The sequence below is a fragment of the Talpa occidentalis genome, unplaced genomic scaffold (genome assembly GCF_014898055.3).
Source record: "Talpa occidentalis isolate TD23 unplaced genomic scaffold, MPIMG_talOcc4v2.1 talOcc4.11, whole genome shotgun sequence".
Lineage (NCBI taxonomy): Eukaryota > Metazoa > Chordata > Mammalia > Eulipotyphla > Talpidae > Talpa > Talpa occidentalis.
The window spans coordinates 29952183-29975821 of record NW_023601104.1 but is presented as its reverse complement, the minus strand read 5'-3'; the positions used below and the strand labels follow the sequence as shown (position 1 = coordinate 29975821).

Here is a 23639-nt window from a genome sequence, read left to right as displayed (position 1 = left end):
AGCTGGTTGCTATGGAGAAGGCCATGAAGGCAGCACTAAGGGAAATAAAGGATCTGGCAGGAGTAAGCACAGGGACAGTGGATTAAACAAAAATTCCTTGAGCAATTAGCAAGTAGTAGGGCCCATAAATGACATACTTTGCATTATTTTCCTAACCCCAACCCCTCCAGAAGTACATGGGTCTGGTTTGCCACTATAATTTAACTCAAATACAGAGAAGCCTGAATGGTTCTAACAAAGCCTAAGCCTGGCAGACAAAACACAAGGCCATTTAGTAATGCTGCCTCATGCCAGGGGGAATCAGCTACCTACCCACCCTATCCTGGGGAAATTATCTCCAGCTGCCTAAATTATAAAGTTGATGCCCTATGATGTCTTTGTTCTGTAAAGCCTGAGGGAGATGGGATAATGAAGTATCACAAGAGGTGGAGAACAGCTCCTTGTTTCATAGAGTAGTCAGAGAGAGAGAGAGACAGAGAGAGACAGAGAGAGACAGAGAGAGAGGAGACAGGGTGAGGCAGGAGGGGGCAGAGGAAGGCACAGTGTAAAGGAGGTGGGGTGGGGGGAGAGTCAGTTCTCACTGGTATTATTAAGAGGCAGAAGCAGTGACCTGGGAGCAAAGCTGCCTGAACTGGTCTGAAACTACTGCCATGGGAGAAAAGGCTAGTTGCCAAGTTTGTTAATAGCTTCTGCCCATCATTGTTACAGCAGCTTTATCAACTAGGGCAGGGCCAGGACCTGTTTTTAGCAGTGTAAGCGCTGAGAGTGGAGGGTTCAACAACATTTTCCACAACGAATGATTAACAAAGACAGGTCCCACTTCTGTCCCACACAAATAAATGATCACAGAACTGTAAATATCAAAGGAACAAGGACCACAAAGAGATGTAGTCCAACTCCCTCAACTTGCAAATGAAGAAACTAAAGCCTAGACCAGTTAAATGACCTTGTTTATCAACAGGGCAAGAAAACACCAAGGCTTCTGGAATGGGGTCTTTCTCTTGGACTCATATCACTAAATAAGCTGAAGCTATGCCCCAGTTTTTTTTAAAAAAAAATTTTTTTTTTAAGCATTAGATTAAGCATTAGGAATATAATTACGCATTAAAGGATGGTATTGGCAACAAAATAGGTCTCTGAGTCTACCTGAGGGTTTTGCTACTGAAATATCCAAAGAATCGCATTTAAAACAACTTTACCTATCTCTCAAGTTTACCACCTGGCCAACTACGGAGCCTGCTGTTTGCTGCACAGAGGCGGCGAGTGAGAGCGCATAAAGGACATGTCTCTCCCGTGGGGATTAGTTTACACTGCAGTCTAATTTGTAAAATGAAACTCAAAAAAGTCTGTAACCAACTGATTTTCTTAGGGTTTCAGGATTTAGCTGTATGGCAGCAGACAGATAATATAATCCACAGGGGGATGTAAACACGGTCACTGCCCTAAAGCATCCCCTGGGAATAAACTGCTAGGTGGGAAGAATGTGTTGGCAGTTGTTTTGGGTGGGGGAGGGGTGGGAGAAAGTAAGAATTGATTTCCCTAATGTTTCCTTTGTGTGGCTGCTGTTGCCATGTGGTGGTCTGTTGCTATGAAGATTTGTGGTGCCAGACAATGACTGCTAGGCTCTTTATGACTGGCAGAGCTCTTTCTTTGGGAGTCAGGCTACTCTGCAACTGGCAAAGCAGTGGAGAACTGCTTGGTCACTGTGCACCATTTCTCTCCAGGTGAATGCCGCCTGAGGCGACTGAAGGTGCAGGAGTACTGATTATTGCCAAGGAGAAAGAAAAACTGATAGCTGAGTACCAGTATAAATATCGAAGTTACATACTGCATTGTTCACACACACTTTTTACACCAGACTCACAGAACAAGCCAAACTACCGAGGTCACTATTTCTATTAAAGAGGATTAATGGACAGTCCCTTCTTTTTAGTGGGAAGGATAAAGACCCACAGCTGTTATCTGCCACGAGGAAGAAGAACTTCTGAGGCAGGTTCTCAGTAGAACTACCAGAGGCAAACTATCTTCCTGCTAAGCAAAAACATTGCCTATATCTGATAAAAAGAAAACTGCAACCTATAGACCAGAGCACAGGGATCAACCACAGGGTCTGAAGCAGGGCCAAATGTATCCCCAGGTATCAGCCAGAGTACACAGGATACACCCTAGGTCTGTATAGATGTCAGCTATTTACCACCTTCTCCTCCTCCAACCTCCCACACAATTACTCTTCATTCCATCTCAGAGTTTATGAATACATATAATTTACAGACTGCCCAGCCCCTATTTATAATACATTAAACCACTAGTTACCAGTGACTATTTAACTTTAAATAAAATTTAAAACTCCACTCTTCGTGCCACATTTCAGCTGCTCAGTATCACATACGACTAAACTACCATTTTGGAGAACATATTTCCATTGCAAAAAGTTCCACTAGACAGTGCAGGGTAGTCTAAGGTTCCTCCTTTTTTTCTCCTTTAAATTAGAATCCTAAGATCAGGAGAAGAGACTTCCCATGATGACACAGGGTGTTATGGTACCATCAGAGCCCTACTCCCCTTACTCTGGTTCAGAGACAATTTTTTGTGTACCACTATGCCTTCTTACTACTATTATTCACTGAAACAGTTCTTCTCGAACAGTTCCCGACACTCCTAGTTATTGGAATAAAATAAACTTTGATGTGGAGATGTTCGCTTGTACATATACTCTTTTTAAAAAGATTTATTTATGCATACAAGAGCTGGGGTACAGGCCAGAGGTGTGGGGGATGAGAGGAGTCACCAGAGACAGAGTGGAGAACAGAATAGGCAGATTGACCGAAGTACACTGCTGAGGGGAGCTATGGGCAAGGCAGGAGAGGTCTGCTGCGCCATGTGGGTTGCTCCCTGGCTGACCAGGGATCGAACTTGTGCTGCAGACAGCTTCAGGGGTTGCGTCTTAACCCCTTGTGCCACCAGGGAGGCCCTGTATATATACTTTTTAATTAATTTTTTTTTCTTTTTATTTTTATATTCCCCATACAATTGCGACCCCTTTTTTTTTTGACCCCAATACCTCTCCTCCCCGCCCCCCACCCCCCATAGAGTGTCTCTGGTTCATAGTTGTTTGTTGATTTTGATTTTTACTTTCTTACAGTTATTCTTTTTCCTGGTCCCTTATTTAAGTTTTCTAGATTCCTGCTATGAGTGAGACTATCCGGTATTTTTCTTTTTCTTTCTGGCTTATTTCGCTGAGCATGATCCCTTCCAGCGCCATCCATGTTGCTGCAAATTGCATGTGTATATGTACATATACTTTTTAATGAGTGCAAAAATAGAAAACTTCCTTCTCTCCACCATTAAGCTAGAATTCAGCTTTGGAAGACAGGTAAAATCTTTGACTTTTATACAGTTAACCCTTGAACAACACAGGTTTAAACTATGCAGGTCCACTTATACAAGAATTTCTTGTAAACAGACAACATAAACTTAAGGTACCAATAAATACCATATAGTACTGCAAATGTATTGTTTCTTTCTAATAATTAATTAAAATCTTTCCTCTAGCTTACTTTGTTGTAAGAATATGGTACATAATACTTGCAACACAAAATGTATGCTGTTTATATTATTAGTAGACTTAACAGTTATTATTAATAACTAATTTTATTAGTAAGATCGAACAATTAAGTAGGGAATCAAAAGATATGCATGGATATTTGGTTGTGCAGGAGGGTTGGTGCCCCTAACCTCTGCATTGTTCAAGGGTCAACTGTAATTTCAAAAGATTAGTGGTAGAAGTCACTGTTAAAGAAAAAAGTACAGTAAAAAAGTTCTCATTATTTTTAGTCAATACACAGCCTTTTTAGCTATATGCCTGAAACACATGGATACAGGGCACAATAAATTTTGTTAATCAAATATTTATTGAGTGTGTGTGTGTGTGTGTGTGTATAGTCTGAACAAGTCCTTGTGAATAAAACCACATACAAATTGCAATTCCTTGCCTCAGCCATTTTCTTGTCCAAAAAAGGAGAAAAGACAGGTAAGTATTCAAGTGGAAACAAGTAAGTACTGGCTTAATATTTATGTCATTGCAGTTTTAGAAGTGTAAGAGGAGGGCCTCCCTGGTGACGCAAGGGGTTAAGCACCGCACTATGAAGCAATTTACAGCCTCTACAGCACAAGTTCGATACCCGGCCAGCCAGGGAGCAACCCACATGGCGCAGTAGACTTCTCCTGACTTGCCCGCTGCTCCCCTCAGCAGTGTGTTTCAGTCAGTCTGCCTGTTCTGTTCCCCACTCTGTCTCTGGCGAATCCTCTCACCCCCCCGCATCTCTGGCCTGTACCCCAGCTCTTGTATGCATAAATAAATAAATCCTAAAAAAAAAATAGAAGTGTAAGAGGAGCTCGCAGCTCCTGGCTCAGAGATGCAGAGGAGCTTGTCTGGCTCCTCTGAGGCCCCCCTTTAGTAATCAGGTGTGGCAGGCTGTGCCTGGCTCCACTGCACCCCGTGTTCACCATCACACCAGCCACAGGTTGGGTTTCATGCACTGGTTGGATCTGAGTTTGGGTTTTGAAACTTGTGCCAGTCTGAAAACATACCAATCAGGTTTGAAACCTCAGAGCAAGGGGAGGCGTAAAAAAAACTTTAAAAGCCATAAAAACTGGGGCAGTGGACAGATTTAACACATTTCCACTTTGAAATATAATCAGTTTCTATCTTCAGATCTCCAACTTGAACAATCTTGCCTGGCACAACCTTCGCTTCAGATTATCTACTGCCACTTCTGCCTCCAGTCTGACTGGTGCCACCTCTAATAGCTGACTGACCCTCCAGCACCACCTCCTGGTGGGTGCCACTGGCCAGTGCCCGCGCCACCTCTAGAGCTTCTCCTTTTGCTGTTGCCTCTGGGGCTGCCTACTCCCACCTCTGGATCACTGCTACTGCTGGCTGTTGTGGTGTTGCCTCAGCAGTGCCACTTGTGATTACTTCCAGCTGCCACTGTGAGTTGGCACTTACTGATGTGCCACTAGCTCCAGTCTCTCATGAGAAGGGCAATGCCATTTTTCACCAGCAGCTTTTGGTTTGGACGACTAGACACTAAGGACACTATCCAGGGTAGGACGAACAACTGTCTGCAGTCTTAAAAACTTTCCCCCTTTTTAAATCGCTTCCAATTTCCCCCATTATAAATAAACCCTGTTGTTGTTACACTCTGTGTTTGAGTCTTGTCTTGCAACTGTTAAGTGCATGGGTGAGGACCCATAAACTGTGACATTCCCATATTTGCAGGGTTTCAGAAGGATAGGAGAAAGAGCAGGGTCAGAAAAAAATGTTTGAAGTAAAGGCAGAAGACTTCCAAATTTTGAAAAAAGACAAATTTACCCATTCAAGAAGCTCAGTGAATCTCCAAATAGGATAAACCCAAAGAGATTCATGTCAGATACATCACACACTATAATCACATGGCTGAAAAGGACAGAAAAATTTTGAAAATGACTAGGGGAAAACAACATACTACTTACAGGACAACAATGATTTAAGTGATTTTGTATTTTTCACTAGAGCCAAGGAAGGCTAAAAGTAAACAGAACATTTTTAAAGTGCTAAAAGAAAAGAAATGCAAGCCTAGATTTCTTTATACAGAAAAAATGTATTTTAGGAATAAAGATGAAGTAAAGACATTATGAGAGAATTCCTAGCCAGTGGACCTGGTCTAAAAAGATGAGAGGAGATTTTCAGACAGAAGAGAAACAGAGGGAGTCTGAGAACATCAGGAAGAAAATGAATGTTAAATATTTGGGTAAATATGACAAACTATTCTTTTGAGTTCTTTAAAGTATATTTGATAATTGAAAGGGAATTTTTTTTTTTTACTTTGCTAATAGAGCATTCAAATTTTTCTTATAGACATTTAAAATGTTTGATGGGGTATCAGTGTATTAGATGTAATACATCAGAACAGGAGTTTGCAAACTTTTTCAGTAAAAGTCTCTGTTGTAATTCTTTGGCACTTTAGTGCAAGAGTGGCTGAAAATACATGTAATTAGTATTAGTGGCTCTGTTCCAATAAAACCTTACTGACATTGAAATCTGATTTTCATAAAATTTTCATGCCTCATAATATTCTCATTTTGATTCCCTCCCCTTACTCCCCACCCCTCCACCATTTTCAACTATTAAAAACACTGCCTATTTCTGTATGGCTCATAGGCAATAACAACATAAAGAAGGGAAGGTAAATGGACTTAAATGGTGATAAAATTTCTACACTTCATTTGAAGTGGTAAAAATACTAAATTTTAGTAGAGTGTGAAAAGTTAAAACATGTATTGTAACCCTGAGAGCAACCACTAAAATTATACAAAGAGATAGAGAATGAAGAATCAGTGATAACTGAAAAAGTTTGAGCCTCAAAAACTGGTAGGATGGTAGGTGATGAAAGTAGCTGTAGTAAACAGAAACAGAGAAGATGAGAAAAGCAAAATCTCAGGAGAAAGGATATTCTTTTAGAAATTTTATTTATTTTAATTTTTGTTCTTAGAAATTTTGAATTTATGAAATCAACTTCTGGTGAAGTTCCAGTCATCAGTATGAAATGGCTAAATTAGGCAAAAGGGCAAGTCTAGAAAGGAAATTTTGGGAGTATTAATTATGGGAGAAGCTACAGCCAGGACTATATGATTGTATTCACTTAAAGCTGCTGAAATAAAAACTCCTGGAAGTTATGGTGTGTTAAGGCTCTGCAGAGAAGTGTGGCACAGTTCTCTAGCTGCTTCCCCTTCTCCCTTAGCAAGAGACTATTTTGTTTGGAGAAGCAAGTTATCCATCTAAAAAAGCTATATTTTCTTGCCTTTCTTGCAGAAGGGACAGCCAAAGAGATATAGACATAAGTCTTAAAGTGCCTATTCTGGGAAAGCTTTTTGAAGGGAAACAGATTAGGTGGGAGGCAGATACTGTTTTACTCTTCTCCTATTTTAAGTCTGGAAATCCATGATGACTAGAGCTATATTAGCAATTCTGCAATAAAAAGGTAAAGTTAGGGCCTCCCCAGTGGCGCAGCGGTTGAGCGCTGGGTTGTGAAGCTGCCCGCGGCCTCTGTGGTGCCGGTTTGATCCCCGGCTGCTCCCCGGCCACCAGAGGAGGGTCCCACATGGCGCGCAGACCTCTCCTGCCGCCCACTGCTCCCCTCAGCAGTGTACTTCGGTCCTTCTGCCTGCTCTGCTCCCTGCTCTGGCTCTGGTCAATTCTCTCACCCTCCCGCGCTTCTGACTGTACCCAGTGCATGTATAAATAAAACAAACAAACAAACAAACAAATAAAACAAACATGCCTCTATTAAAAAAAAAAAAAAAAAAACCAGCCAAGGAGCTATTGGCCCACCTGCAGAGATCGTGACATTTTAAAAAAAAAAAAAGGTAAAGTTAAAGAGTCTAGAACATTGATAACATGTGAAGCCACTGTACCTACCAGCCTGGCCTGCCTAGACACTCCTAACTCAATGTTTCCTCAACTTTCTCCATGATGGCACACATAGTAATGAAAAATACACTGTGCATACAGCTGCTTGTTTTGGGGAATGGGAATAGGGCACCAACTGCGACGGGTCCCACCCAGAGGCCAACAGGTTACAATGATAGTGGCAGAGGTATAGAGGTTTACTGATTTTGGCTCCAGCGCTTCCACTATACCACAAGTTCTTCCAGAAAGCACATTTGCCAAAGTAAAATATACCATTATTGAGGGCTTTCATTTAGTACTGTTGTTTAAAAAAGAGAATCTATATAGCAAATCTCCTGGAGCTCTTATGTAAAGTCAGTGTTGCTTTTTTTTTAAAAAACATCAAAGAAATCACTAAGAAATTTTTGTTCAGCAGAAGTATGTGGTCTGACTTAAGGTTTCTTATACAGTGTTTCCAGGACCCTGGGTTCCTTAAGGGTAAGTCCTGTGAACCAGGAGTATACTTGGAACCTGCTATTTTGATTTTAAGTGAGATGGGAAAAAAATGAAATCAGGTAGAATTAGACCTCTGAATAAGTGCTAAGAATAAGTCTCAAAAAAGCTGGAGAAAGCATTGTAACAGGTTACATTCAGGTCTTCCTAGTAGTCCTAATGTTGAGCCTTGTAGAGGAAGATCTTTGTAGTACTGGCTGAATTAAGAACAACTTAAAAAGAGACTGGCTCTGCAGGAATTTAAAATGTCTCCAATGCAAGGTTTGCAGTGAGAGATAGTAAAGAAAGAAGCAACGCTGCAGGACACGCAAGCAAAGAAAGCAGGAAGAATTGAGGCCGTGACCCCTACACCTGTTCTCAGCATGGTGTTTCAGTTCTACAGAGATCTCAAGGCCCTCCATTCTTCTCAGAGGCCAACATTCACAGCTTCTTGCTAAGCTGGAGGGGTTTTTCCATTTGAAGATAGTAGTTTGCTGGGCAAAGAGAAAGACAGAAGCAAGGCAGGTAGCAGACAAAAAGCCTAGAAGGCAAGATGAAATTTTTTAAGTATCGTAAATAGTTCTTTTTATTAACTTGAAAATAACTCAATATACAGGATATTCTGGATCTGCAGAAGATGACCTTTTGCAGGACCTCCCTGGTGCCTAAAGATGAAAGGGAATGTGGATTAGCTCTGATCCCAATTCAAAAACTGCCAACTGACACGTTATTCAGGTGAAAACCCTTGGAATGGACAGAAAGAAGAGTAACTGCAGAACAGTTCTCTTGGCGAATCCTAAAACATAATATGATCGGTGGGAGAAAATACAGTATTAAAAGTATGAGAACTAGGGGCCTCCCCGGTGGCAAAGCGGTTAAGTGCTGGGTTGCAAAGCTGCCCGCAGCCTCTGCAGCACCGGTTCGATCCCCGGCTGCTCCACAGCCACCGGAGGAGGGTCCCAGGTGGCGCGCAGACCCCTCCTGCCGCCCCGTGCTCCCCTCAGCAGTGTGTTTCGGTCCTTCTGCCTGTTCTGCTCCCCGCTCTGGCTCTGGTGAATTCTCTCACCCTCCTGCGCTTCTGACTGTACCCAGTGCTTGTATAAATAAATAAATAAATCTTAAAAAAAAAAAAAAAAAGTATGAGAACTACAAATCCTACACATTTTAAAAAAAATGAGAGTGATCTCAAACCTAATGAAAGGAGTAGTAATTCTCAGTTTCAGAGAAGGTATAGAATTTTGGCATGGTTCCTAAATTCCAACATTATAATATCTGTTAGATAGTAACATTGATCCTGAAGTGACGACATATATGCAAGCGTTCATTCAAGTATTTTTGAGGTGCCTGGTATTAAGAGTTGTGAATAAAATGGTACACAAAATAGAGTCCTAAAGTTCACAGAACTTCTAAAACAGTGAAAAAAATAGACATTAATAGGAAAATACAATTATACAGATACAAAATTGTAAATTGTGATGAGTACTGTGAAATAAAGTATGAGGTATATTAAAAGTGTATAGCAGGGGAACTTGTTAATAGGATGCCAGCCAACCAAAGAACCTTTCAGAGCAATAACTGACAGGGGAAAAAAAGTCTGTGCTAACATCCCCCATGTTCCCTTGGCAGGGAGGGAGAACAGATAGGAAGGTATCCATTGTTCTCAGGTGAGTGAAAGGGTTAGCCTCACACTTGCAAAGTTTTTATCAGGTTCACATATACAAAAAGCACCTTGCTCGTGAAGAAAAGCCACCATATAAAGCTGGGTAAAATAAATAGGCAGGAAATTGATGTCTTCTGTCTCCAGTACATTGAGGCAAGAGGTCCAAAACGTTGCTTGGTGGCACAGAGCTCAGGGCTAAATGTGTTTATTATTCCAACAGACTCTGGTTTTTCAGACATTTGGCCACAGGCAGATATCATTTTGAAAATCAGGGATAGCCATAATTTCCAGATTGTCTATTGTTTACATACACCCAGAGTCAACTTCTCCACTGTCTACATCAGTTTCTAACACAAAAGGTTTTTTCTTCCTTTTTTTGCATTATGGTCTCACACAGATAATAAAACCTTATCAGCAACGTTATTCTGAAAGGTGAAGCTTTACTCTACTGGTGCTGAGGAGAAGGCCAGGAACAAGAATTCTTAACCTGTATCATATCAATACCTATTACACTTTTATTTATTTATTTTTTAAGATTTATTTATTTATGCATACAGGACTGGGGTACAGGCCAGAGGTGCGGGAGGTGAGAGGATTCACCAGAGACAGAGTGGGGAACAAAACAGGTAGACTGACTGAAACACACTGCTGAGGGGAGCAGCAATTGAGACAGGAAAGGTCTGCTGTGACATGTGGGTTAGCTCCCTGGCTGGGGATTGAACTTGTGCTGCAGTGGCTGGGGACAGCTTCATAGTGCTGAAAGTTAACCCACTGTGTCACTAGGAAGGCCCCTATTGCACTTTTAAATAAATACTGAATTACAGCAAAATATTCAGAGAGACTTTTATTAGACTGAAACACCTGAATTTCCACAAGCTGACTGATAAGATAGCTTATGATAATCAGAGATAATTAGCTTTGCTCCTTTGGGCCCCTGGATTCCTCAGAATGGAGATGCTTTGACAGTCTGGCTACTGATGCAGAGACCTGATGGGACTCTGAGGCCCAGTCTCTGTAAGCACACAACAAGGACTTGGATTCTTTTCAAAAAGAATGTATGTGTTGAAATCAAATTGCTACAGATGGCACCAAGGGATCTGAAATACCTGGTTAAGTCCCAATTGCACTCCTACTTTTTTAGGTTTATGAACTTTTAAAACAGAAGAGATACTGTTCTCAGGGGCAAATGGAACATACAAGAAAATTGGCTGGTAGTCTTGGGCAGCAGCACCCTACAACGAGCCAACTGCTTAGTGGATGCCTCAAAACAAGACCATGTAAACATTTCCCTATTGCCTTGGCCTAGAAAATCTGTACTAAGTGACAGATGCATGAAATGGTATGCGTGGCTGGGCAACCAGAGGAAAGGAGCTGGCTGCACCTCCAGGTGTTTAAAAAAAAAAAAAGGCAAAGGTTGCATTTTCAATGAGCCAACACTAAGTCAATTTAACAGTGACTATTCTCTGGCCCAGATTAAAAAAAAAACTGGCAACAAGAAATGTTGGTAAGAATGTAGAGAAAAAAAGAACCCTCTTACACTGCTGGTGGGAATGCAAACTGGTCCAACCACTATGAAAAGCTGTGTGGAGGTTCCTCAGATTACTAAAAATGAAGCTACCACATGACCCAGAGGTTCCATCCCTAGGAATCTACCCAAAGGACACAAAAACATCAATTTGAAAGGAAACCTACATTCCTATGTTCATTACAGCACTATTTACAATAGCTAAGACATGGAAACAACCTAAATGTCCCCATACAGATGAACGGATCGAGAATATGTGGTATGTGGTATATCTACACAATCAAAAAAAGATAAACTCATGCCATTTGTAGCAATATGGATGGAACTAGAAGGGATTCTGCTCAGTGAAATAAGTCAGAAGGAAAAAAAAATATTGCATGGTTTCACTTACAGGAGGAATATAGGGAAACCGAACAAAGGGTCAAAAAAAAAAAAATAGACAAAATTTGCAGGCAAACTACAGATCTGAGGCATAGAGCAGGACAGGGGGTAGAAGTGGGGTCAAAACAGGAGGGAAGAGCACCAGGGACTATGGTGAAAGTTCATGGGTGATATGGTGGTGGGAGATTTATGGGGACTACACCTGAGGGGAGAAATCAAATATTGTACAAAAACGAACGACAATGTAAGAAAATAAAAAAGTTTAAAATCGGGAGGGAAAAGGGACTATTTTCCATTTCCTTGACTCCCACAACTGCTCTTTTTATGACTTTTTCTCTTCAAGCCTGACCCAGAAGTTCATTTATATTTTAATTCTCCGATATAAAAGGACAGGGATGGGCCTCCCCGGTGGCGCAGCGGTTGAGCTCTGGGTTGCGAAGCTGCCCGCAGCCTCTGCAGCACCCGTTTGATCCCTGGCTGCTCCCCGGCCACCGGAGGAGGGTCCCACATGGCGCGCAGACCTCTCCTGCAGCCCGCTGCTCCCCTCAGCGGTGTACTTTGGTCCCTCTGCCTGCTCTGTTCCCTGCTCTGGCTCTGGTGAATTCTCTCACCCTCCCTCACTTCTGACTGTACCCAGTGCTTGTATAAACAAGCAAATAAATAAATAAATCTTTTTAAAAATAAATAAATAAATAAAAGGACAGGGATATGGAGAGTATAGACAGAGCTTGAACTACCTGGCCAGCACCTATGAAATGACCGCTTATGAACCAGGGCAAACACTGCTGAATAGCTATGAAGGGGGGATAAATAATCTAAAAAACTGATACTGGTAATCCCTAGAAGCTGAGTGATTTTGCTAAAAAAGTACATTATAAACCTCTGCATAGGTATCATCAGCAGACAACAATCTCTCAAGACTCTAATAAATACTCAGTATTATTTGTAACAGTAAGACAGATTGAGAAGGGGTGGAAAAGCCACATCAGCACTTACCATCTTCTGTTTCCTGCCACACGATGCCCTCGAGATTGACACTTGTTCCAGGTTCACAGGGGCCCAGGCACTCAGGCTCTGTGGCTAAAGCCACATCACATGTGTTGACTCCGACTGATCGGGTACGAACCATGATCTGCTCACAGGGGGATGAGATGTCATTATTGACCACTGGCACTAAAAGGTGCAGTGGCAGCACCGCTGGTGTAGAGACAGGGGACTCCATCTGTGGGAGAAGAGAAAGTAGTTGCTGAGTTGCAGGGAGAATATTTAGAGGTAACACCTCTGTATTTAATCTAGTCCTAAAACCTTTCCTAACTGGATGCAGAAGGCTCTAAAATATAAGGAAGGCTAACGTTCATCCTTTCAAGTTCTAGCTCATGATATCACTGCAAACGTAGTGCTTTAGATATGTGCACCCTGTACTAGGAGAATTTCTATTTCTTATTAATGATCTTTCTAATAAGCTGAGCTTAGATAAAAGTGTATAAAAAAATACTGCTTCATTTAAAAATCTTAAGTGAAAGAGAATTAGGGCCAGATTTCAAAAGAGCACATAGACTGGTGAGAAAGAAATGGCCAAACTCTGATCATGTTCTGTCACCACTAGGTTTCCCACCAATCTATCACTCAACAAGTAATATATTACACATCGAGTATAAAATTCAAGAATACAGGTGGGAATAAAGGGGGAAAGAAATACCCAGTTGTGGCCTCTCTGGTGGCACAAGGAGTTAAGTCTCAGCACTTTGAAGCAATCTGCAGCCACTGCAGCAGGAGTTCAATCCCCAGTCAGGGAGTTAAACCACATGACCTCTCCTGTCTCACCTACTGTCCCTCAGCAGTGTATTTCAGTCAATCAGTCTGTTCTGTTTCCCACTGTCTCTAGTGAATCCTCTCACTCTTCCGTACCTCTGGCCTGTACCCCAGTTCTTATTTGTATAAATAAATCTTAAAAAAAAAAAAAGAAATTCCCAGTTGCTAGGAATGCTACTTCAAGAAAATCAGAACTTTAATTTATCTTTAGCTACAAGGAAATCTACTTAAAGGTCATGAAAAGGGCTTGGGAGCAAAGTGATGGGGGTATCTAATCCTCAGAGATTATAACAATGATTGGTTAATGAGAATGACATTTTGGAGTGTGAATCTTATATCAAATGTATCTGTAAGAAATATGTGCTATTACATCTTTAAGGACTCATCATCCAAAACAGTGATAGCGAAGGCAAAGATGAACAGCTGGGACTACATCAAATTAAAGAGCTTCTGTACAGCAAAAGAGACAGTAACCCAAACAAAGAGACACCCCACCAACTGGGAGAAAAAAAAATTTTTAAAAGATTTATTTATTTATTTATACAAGAACTGGGGTACAGGCCAGATGCACGGGAGGGTGAGAAAATTCACCAGAGACAGAGTGGGGAACAGAACAGGAAGAATGATGAAATACACTGCTGAGGGGAGCAGTGGGCGAGACAGGAGAGATCTGCCGTGCCATGTGGGACCCTCGCTGGCTGGGAATGAACCGTCACTGCGGAGGCTGCAGACAGCTTCACAGCGAGGCGCTCAACTGCCTGTGCCACCAGAGGAGGCCCTGGGAGAAAATTTTTGCACACAGCACTAATGATAAAGGGCTGCTCACAAAAATCTACAAAGAGCTGATGAGACTCAACAACAACAAAGAAAATAATCCAGTCAAAAAATGGGCAGAAGAGCTAAAAAGGAACTTCTCCAAAGAGGAAATGCAAATGGCCAACAGGCATATGAAAAAATGTTCAGCATCACTTGTAATCAGGGAAATGCAAATCAAAACTACAATGAGATACCATCTCACACCAGTGAGAATGGCACATTTTAAAAACTAGCAACAACAAATGCTGGCGAGGATGTGGAGAAAAAGGAACTCTCCTGCACTGCTGGTGGGAGTGCAAACTGATCCAACCAATCTGGAAAGCTGTGTGGAGATTCCTCAACCTACTAAAGATGGAGGTTCCATATGATCCAGCAATTCCACTCCTAGGTATTTACCCAGAGGACACAGAATCATTAATTCAAAAGGGCACTTGCACTCCACCCCTATGTTTATAGCAGTACTATTTACAATAGCTAAGCTATGGAAACAACCCAAATGCCCAAAAATTGATGACTGGATCAAGAAGATGTGGTACATATACACAAAGGAATATTACTGAGCAATCAAAAAAGATAAACTCATGCAATTTGCAGCAACATGGATGGAGCTGGAAGGGATCATGCTCAACGAAATAAGCCAGAAAGAAAGAAAAAAATACCAGATGGTCTCACTCATAGCAGGAATTTAGAAAACCTTAATAAGGGACCAGGAAAAAGACTAATTATAATGAAGTAAAAATCAAAATCAACAAGCAACTATAAACCAGAGACATACTATGGGGGAGGGGAAGAGAGAAGGATTTAGGGTCATAATAAGGGGTGGGGTGGGAATTCTATGGGGTGTATAACCAAGATGAAAATGCATACATTGTGCAAAAATGAAAAATGATGTAAAAATATATATAAAATTAAAAAGAATGACAAAGAAGACTTGCTAAAAAAAATATATGCTATTACTAATCAGAAGCCAATCCATAGCAGACTGCACATACAGTTATAATACATACATAGACAGAAATAGTTGGATACCAGCACCAGCAGTCTACCTCCAAAACTAGGACCTCTCACTGGAATGCAACTACCTTAGATGCCAAGAATGCAACTAGAATTAGAAGTGGTAGTAAAGTGGTAAAAATATCATCCTTTAACTCTCTAAATTTTAACATCAGGTTGACAAAGTACCAACTCTGTGGGTCTACAGTCCCAGATTCTAATTAAACATAGCCTTGTATATATGTGGTCAATACACTGACTGATCTGCCCTGAAGATTAAGTATGATACCAACCAGAAAACCTAGAAAAAGGAGTCACTGATTGGGACCTTCTTCCCCTTGGGAAAGAATTTTTAGTCCAGGTTGAATGTACTCCTTCAACAGAAATAAAATCAATAGAACCCACACATGTAGCCATAATCCAAGCTGCTGGACAGCTCTGCAATATAATTCTGGTTCTGGAATAGTTACAGCAAGACCACCACTCCACCTATAATCCACCTACTTCTTCCCTGAAACATGTATGCGCACGCGCACACACACACCTTCTGAGCTTTGACTACTACTCTAAAGTTGAGATCTGGGTATTGCTTCCATTCTCTACAGTACTTGGTTTAGAAAGTCACTGCTATTTGCACATCATCACTGTCAAGAGTTCAAAGAATGTTAAGACACTGCTTCAGATTAATTCAAGAGCTGCCAAAACATTATCCTTATCTTACACACACACACACACACACTCTCCCTATACTTCCTAATGCCACCTTTTTCATAAAATTTAATCAAAGAGGAACACTGTATATGGAACTCTATCAGGATATTTTTTACTCTCTTTGAATGTTTGACAATCAAGCATTTACAATTTAATCTAGAAACCTTCTTGGAATACAGAAGATCCTTGCAAGATCCTGTAAAATTTCTATGCAAAGACTTGAAATTAAAAACAGTACAGGAAAAAGTGTACTCTCTACTTCTACTACTATGACTACAACGATGGCTACTACCATGTAGCGGTTGAAATTTGGCTGTCATCACTAAACCCTTTCAGGAATGCTCTAAGAAACTGGCTCATAACTCTTTGGAAAGAAAGATTCCTGGAGATTTTACCCTTGATAGTTACTAGAAAGGGAAAATTAGAGACAGAAGTATATGGATCATCGATCTTTACTCTATCTTACCTCTGTTTCTCTGTTCTTTCTCTTAGGAAAGAATAGAGACAGAAGCTATTTCATAGCTAGATGTATACTCCTTTTCTATACTTCTATTAGGAAGAGAAATTCCTGCAAAGCCCTCTTTGTTAGAGAAAGATTGCTTTAAAATCTTCTAGACCAGTCCTGTGTACTTTCTGATTACCTTGCTTGAACATGTCCTGTTGGCAACCTGTTCCACTATCCACATGGTTGCTCACTCTCTCTCTCTCTCTCCCCCCCTTCCCTCCCAGTCCCCTTCTTTCTTTTTCCTTCCCACCAAGGACAGCTCTTTTCTGGAAGTTGTTTCATTTCTTGTTAGGTTATTCAGTGCTGCTGGCTATGCCCCCAATTCTGTACTGATGGGTCCAGAAAACATCTAAGATATAGGCTGGAAACACCACTGCTGCATTTCAGGCAGTTTGCCAAATTAATCCTTGCTATAAAACTGAAAGGAAGAGAAGAAACACAATTAGCTGAACTGAACACTAGAATAACAGAACTGACAAATGAGGAGCTGTTTAACATATGTACCTAACCACCCTTACTGGTCAAAGTCACTAAATAAGAGTTCATGATCTATGTTAGTATAAGGATGACTTTATTTTTTAAATAATTAAAAGAGACTTGGAGAGGTGGGAAGAAGAGATGACCTATCAGTTTGGAACTATTTAGTTCCTTCTACATTGCAACAGAAATTTAAGTAGAAATCACAGAACAGCACACTAATGTTTAATTACAGATCCAGCTCTGCTAATCACCATTTGGTCACATCTATAATCTATGTTAAGCCATAGTGCATAGTAAGCAGCTCAGTGATATTCATCTAATAACCTAGGTGGCTTTTATGGGATTTCATATTTTACTGCTCAATTGAACAAACAGAGCTTCATTTATCACTCTCCAAAAGAGGCTAAAAATCAGAAAAGGATTCATTCTGCCAACCTTCCCAACAAGAGCAGGGATTGTCAGAAGACTGGTATCAGTAGGGAAAATAAGGAATATAAAAAGTTAGGATCATTAAATACCTTAGTAACTATAATAACAATAAAAGCTGAACCAATTCTCACTCTGAAATGCCAAGAAGTGCCACCATGAGCAACTAGAGCTCAGCTGAATGAAGAAATAAATAACAACAAAACAAAACAAAAACCTGAAAAGAGATTTACAGAGAACTTAAAGATGGAAGGCTCTGAAGTTTTCCAATAGTTCATGTCCTTTATCTTTAATGATACTTCTTTTCAGTACACCTTTAGCTATTAGTCTAATAGCACCTATTAGGGATCTGACTGCTGATAGGCAGGTGACACAGAAACGAGGACTGGAGAGAATTAAAAAAGGCCAGAGCCATTAATCTCCCTGCAAGAAATAATTATACACTGACTTCAGCTACCCCCCACACAAAAGAGGCACTGATGGAGGGAAAATTTCAAGGTTGTAACATAATTTTAGGAATAGAAAATGCACTGAAAAAATCTTTGGGAGAGTTCCTCCATTCTGCCCTTCACAAAAATGAGTTTGCTATCTATACCTTCAGTCAAACAACAGAAAAGCTGCCTGCCCTTATAACTACAGTAGCTCTAAGAAACTCCCTTTTATCCAAGACTGAAAGATAACCATAGGTGAATGTTGAAATTTAGTCAGGTTATCAAGTAAAATTGTACAGAACCAATATAAGATCTACAGAACACTGTATTAATAAGAAGTTCTCCTTCTTCAATAATTCCAAAGTTCCTTCAGGATTTTAGTGACTCGGCACCAGCAATACCAACAGTAATGTAGGTGCACAAGGTATAGAAATGGGAAGGCGTCCCTATTCAAGGACAAACATAGAAGTATTCCTTGTGCCTATGTATTATTTAAAACTGAACCGTGTTTTCTTTCTTTTTAATAATTAAGGATTATCTTTGCTTATTCTGAAAGATCAGTGATTCCTTCTTTTGAGAATCTGGCAGGTAAAAATCTTGGAATAACTGAGGATGAAGGGAGAAATCTGAATTCCTCTTTTTCACAAAGCTCCTGTGAGAATGCAGTAGAATATTCCAAGTTAATCCCTAAACAACACATTTAACTATGTAGTGGGGGAGGAAATCAGTCCCTTTTCTAAGTATGCGCTGACCCTGCTTCTCTGTTCAAGGTAAAACAAGAGGCTGCTGGTCTACTGAGTTTACAGATTACATTTAGGCTGCTTTGAAAAAGAATTAGATTGTAAATTGGGTTAACTTTCAAGATATCTTGTAACAGAAGACAAGGAGGAAAAAGAAAAACACAGTAGCTGGCACCATAATCAGACATCAATAGTTCTTAGAAGCAAAATGTTCTATTACTCACAGAAGACTTTAGCACTCAATTTTAACCAAACAGCACCTGCGTCAAGGTCAACAACAAAGGCTGTCCCAATACATACTAGTAAATGCAGTGCAGTGAAAACATAATTTGAAGACTTCAGACTCGTTATAGAGAATTCTGCAACGATCCCTACACAGTCTCAGGTTTAGAGCCTAAAGACCTCTTCTGATAAAGAGACAGCAGATCAAATGGTCCTAATATTCAAGTATTTCAAAATTTCCAGTGTGGTGGAATAGATAAATTTTGCTAGAAATTTATTTTATTTTTTATTTATTTATTTATTTATTTTTATTTTTTAATAGAGGCATGCTTTATTTATTTGTTTGCTGGTTTGTTTGTTTGTTTTGTTTATACATGCACTGGGTACAGTCAGAAGCGCGGGAGGGTGAGAGAATTCACCAGAGTCAGAGCGGGGAGCAGAGCAGGCAGAAGGACCGAAGCACACTGCTGAGGGGAGCAGCGGGCGGCAGGAGAGGTCTGCGCGCCATGTGGGACCCTCCTCTGGTGGCCGGGGAGCAGCCGGGGATTGAACCGGTGCCGCAGAGGCCGCGGGCAGCTTCGCAACCCAGCGCTCAACCGCTGCGCCACCGGGGAGGCCCAATTTTGCTAGAAATTTAACAAAGGAAAAAAATCATAAATGAAATCAATGCACAATAGAAATCACGTGGCAGTGTCCATTACAGAAGCAAAGGTTTTTGCTGAATGAAGCATCTCTTCTACTCTTTTAAATCTTCTCACTCTATAATCTCCTGCCTGCTTGAAATTCACATTTTCTTTTAGCAAACTCATTAACTTTGCAGCTGATGAGTGATGATAGGGACCTAAGTACTACCTCTGAAATGACTCCCCCCCCCACAGAAGGTTGATGATCCCCCCCTTCCATCCCTATAGTGGTCTAATCAAAGCACCAGAATTAGCTTCTCAAGAACAAAGAATTTGAGAAAAATTCATTTTTTAGCTGCAAATACTTTTTATCTTCTTTCATATACTTATTTCCTAAAAAGTCAGGGTTGCAGTGTGTCATTTCTATTCTCTTACTCATTAGGATATAAAAACTAACAAACAAAAAATAACACACAAGCCAAATAAGGGAAACACAATAGAAAGCGAAAGTCTTTTACCAGGCCGCCATTCAGAAACACAGATATAAAAGAAAATCTCAACTTAACCTATAATATCAATGAACCAAATTGGATTAGAGATTTCAATCATTACTCATATTAATAGTCTTGTTTTAAGACATGAGTATCCTCAACTGAGACATCACAAACTGCATCTTGCTCTGCAGTAGCTTCAGCAGGAGAAACCTGAATAATTCTCCTTGCTTTAGTCAGCTGTTCTTAAACTTCTTGGTCTTGAGAAACCTTTAGTCTTAGAAAATGAGAACCTGAGCGAACTTGAGCTTTTATTAACACAGACTTGTATCTACTGATATTTATCATGTGAGAATTTAAACATTTAAACATTTCAGTAAGTACTAATTAACTTATTTTTTAAAACTAACAAGTCTAAAAGACAAAATTAGAGAAACAGAGAACAGATTAGTAGTGACCAAGGGTGAGGAAGGACAATACAAGGAATCCTTGTATTGATGGTATTGTATTGATGTTCTGTGCTTTGTGTGATAGACACCCAAACCTACACGAGATAAAACTGCACAAAACTAGACACGCACAAATACACACTCACACATTACACAAAAGAGTACAAGCAAAATGGAAGAAATCTGAATAAAGTCAGTGGACTGCATCATTGCTGTGATATTGTACTAAAGTTTTTCAAATTGTTACCACTGGGGGAAACCGGGTAAAGGGTAAAGAGATCTCTCCCAACTATTTATTTTAACTACAACTATCTCAAAGTAAGAAGAGTGATAAAAAATTGAGAACCACAAAGAACTTTTACTTATGTGGAATATATATACTGATATTTACCATACTAGAATTTAAAAAGAAAATGTTGAATATGTATGAGCTTATTAAAAATAATATTAAAACTCTAGTAAAAGTTAATATATAGTATTTTAAATAAAAATAGCTATATTTTTTTCCAAAAGATGATAAAATAGAGAAGAGAGGCATTGATTTACATTTTGCAAATCTCTTCAGTGTCTGGTTTAATGGCAGACAGCTAGTTTCTCATGTCTGTTTTTTGCATTCAATCTGCTGGTGAAATGTTTTAGTTGAAGTATTTTAAAAAACTGGCCACACACATACACACACAAAGTATTTCTTCTTCAGATAATTATTCTTTGATATGACACCAAAATTCAACAAAGTATAGTTCTTAAAGATTAGTAGCAATGTGGAATCTGTGAGCTTTTGTATTCTATTACATTACGATTCATTGCTCTCTTTTGCACTTCGAATGTTTCTTTTCCCTATGCATGATTTTTTAACATCTAGCATTCGTTATTTGGAAATACTAATTTGCTGAATTATACAGCTCTTTCAAATATTGACCCATTTCATTAACAGAAGTCATATTCATTAATATTGCCTCTGAGCTCATCAGAAAAGGTTTCAAGTAATGGTAAAATGGTCAAACTGTAAATTTTCCCAAAAAAGGGTTTGCTTGAGAGGTCAAATCTTTATCACTAAAATAAATATTATCAATTGTTTTCCTTGGGTAATAGGTTCATTTAATTCATTTTGAAGAAAATGCAAATTTTCCAAGTCTGAAAAACTATAATTTGTCAGTTATACAAGTAAAAATAGCACTTCAGGACAAAACTGGCTAGGTCAGTTCGCAACTCAATAGCACAATTGCTTTTCCTTGAGACAAACATTGTTACTTGGGCATGCAGCAGAAGTGTTTTCTGTGTACTTCCCATTTGGTTACATAGCATATAAAATGATGTGTCCTCAGGGACCTCCCTGGTGGTACAAGGGGTTAGGCACCGCACTATGAAGCAATCCGCAGCCTCTGTAGCACAAGTTCAGTCCCCGGCCGGCCAGGTCTTACCTGCTGCTCCCCTCAACAGTGTATTTCAGTCAATCTGCTTGTTCTGTTCCCTGCTGTCTCTGGTGAATTCTCTCATCCCCCCCCACATCTCTGGCCTGTACCCCAGCTCTTGTATGCATAAATAAATAAATCTAAAAAAAATTAAATAAAATGATATGTCCTCATAGGTCAGGTTTAATAAATTAATAATTTTTACTGTTTTATTAAAGATAATTCAAAGTGAAATTGGCTTTTATAATTTTTTTTGAAGATTTATTTATTGATGCATATAAGAACTAGGGTACAGGTCAGAGGTGTCGGGGTGGGATGGGGTGGGGAGGCAGTGAGAGGATTCACCAGAGACAGAGTGGGGAAAAGAACAGGCAGATTTACTGAAACACACTGCTGGGCGAGTCAGGAGAGGTCTGCTGCACCACGTGGGCAGCTCCCTTGCTGGGGATCAAATTCGTGCTGTAATCGCTGCAGATAGCTTCATAGGTTGCGTCTTAACCCCTTGCGCCACCAGGGAGGCCCTATTTTATTTTATTTTATTTTATATCTTGTACTCTGCGGGTATAGGAGTGAAGAATGTGGTGGCTACTAGCATAATTTGATGCCACTGATTTGATTTATGTCAAGATACCAGCTATTTTACCCACCAGTGCTTTTGCACTATCAGTGTAAATGTCAACAAGTGAAAAGGGTGAATAATATCTTAGTATTATTATGAAGATAGTCTTGACCTAGACGAACCATTAAAAAGGTCTTGGAGATACCCAGGGGTCTGAGGGCTATATTTTGAAAACTAATCAAGTTTCATGTTCTGAAATTAGGAAAGGATTCAGCTTCTCCAGAAGCCTATAGCCATGTGATTCCCAAACAAAACTGGGATTTTGGTAGCAAGGAAGTTGAGGGAAATTGTCTGTTAGCAGGCAAATAAGAGTGTCTACTGTAACAGGAAAGTGTGGAAAGAAAGGCAAAGAAAACAGACATGAAGGTAGAGAAAATTATTAGCAACAATGGAGTACATTAAAACAATCCTAAAATCCACAGGCTAGGGTTTTTATAAGTAAGGGATGTTTACAAATAATATATTAATAATCTCCAACAACCAAGTGTAAGTATTTTAAAAATTTGAAAGAATGAAGGGTTCAATTAATAAGTTGATAAAATGGGGGCCTCCCTCATGGTGCAGCAGGTTGAGCGCAGTGCTGTGAAGCTGTCCGCAGCCTCTGCAGCGCCGGTTCGATTCCCGGCCGGCCAGGAAGATTCCTATATGGAAAGGCAGACCTCTCCTGTCTCACCTGCTGCTCCCCTCAGCAGTGTACTTCATTCCTTCTGCCTGTTCTGCTCCCTGCTCTGTCTCTGGTGAATTCTCTCACCCTCCCATGCCTCTAGTCTGTACCCCAGTGCTTGTATAAATAAATCTTTAAAAAAAATAATTGATAAAATGGACAAATTAATGGTGGTCATTAATGACAAAAGCGACTCTTACCCTTGCTGGGGGCAGGTAGAATCACTCCCCAGTGCCTATCTGTTTTCAAATTGCCAATGATAAGACTTGTCTGAAATTGTAAACTTAAGAGTTCAGAAACTAAACATGCCATTATCTAAAAGAAATTTTAAAATGCGTACTTAATTAATCAGGAGCCATCATTTCCTATAGAAATTTTCCTTTCTTATATTTGCTATTTAAGCTAAAGGTAGAGAGAAAAAACTTCAAATTATCTGAAGGGTGCTATAATGTGTGGATGAACTGCTGATTATGGACACCTTATCTCTATTGAACCAAGTGGGAAATAGCCATTTGCTTAGGCTTCAATGCCCAAGTGTCTCCTAGGTGATTATATGTTCTAGAAGGTCACAGAATATTCACTGATTTCATATAACTTCAACATAAGGCTAATGGATTTGACAGGAAAAATTGGTGACTCCAATGAAAGATCTTTCTATTTAAAGAAAGCACTTTACACAGCAAATCTGATTTGGGTTTCTATAGAGCATGTTTATGCTATAGCACCTCATTTCATATAAGATAGCTGTTCCTAAAAGA

General features: G+C 40.0%; 1 protein-coding gene across 6 annotated transcripts in view; it reads right to left on the bottom strand.

The window, feature by feature from the left end:
• ZNF609 (zinc finger protein 609) overlaps window positions 1–23639 on the bottom strand; it is a 194983-nt gene that overhangs the window by 34902 nt on the left and 136442 nt on the right. For all 6 annotated transcript variants that reach the window (XM_054688067.1, XM_054688062.1, XM_054688066.1 and 3 more), the window contains one exon: window positions 12484–12709. In XM_054688067.1, the coding sequence (XP_054544042.1) occupies window positions 12484–12709 (226 nt within the window). The remainder of the gene's footprint in view (window positions 1–12483; window positions 12710–23639) is intronic.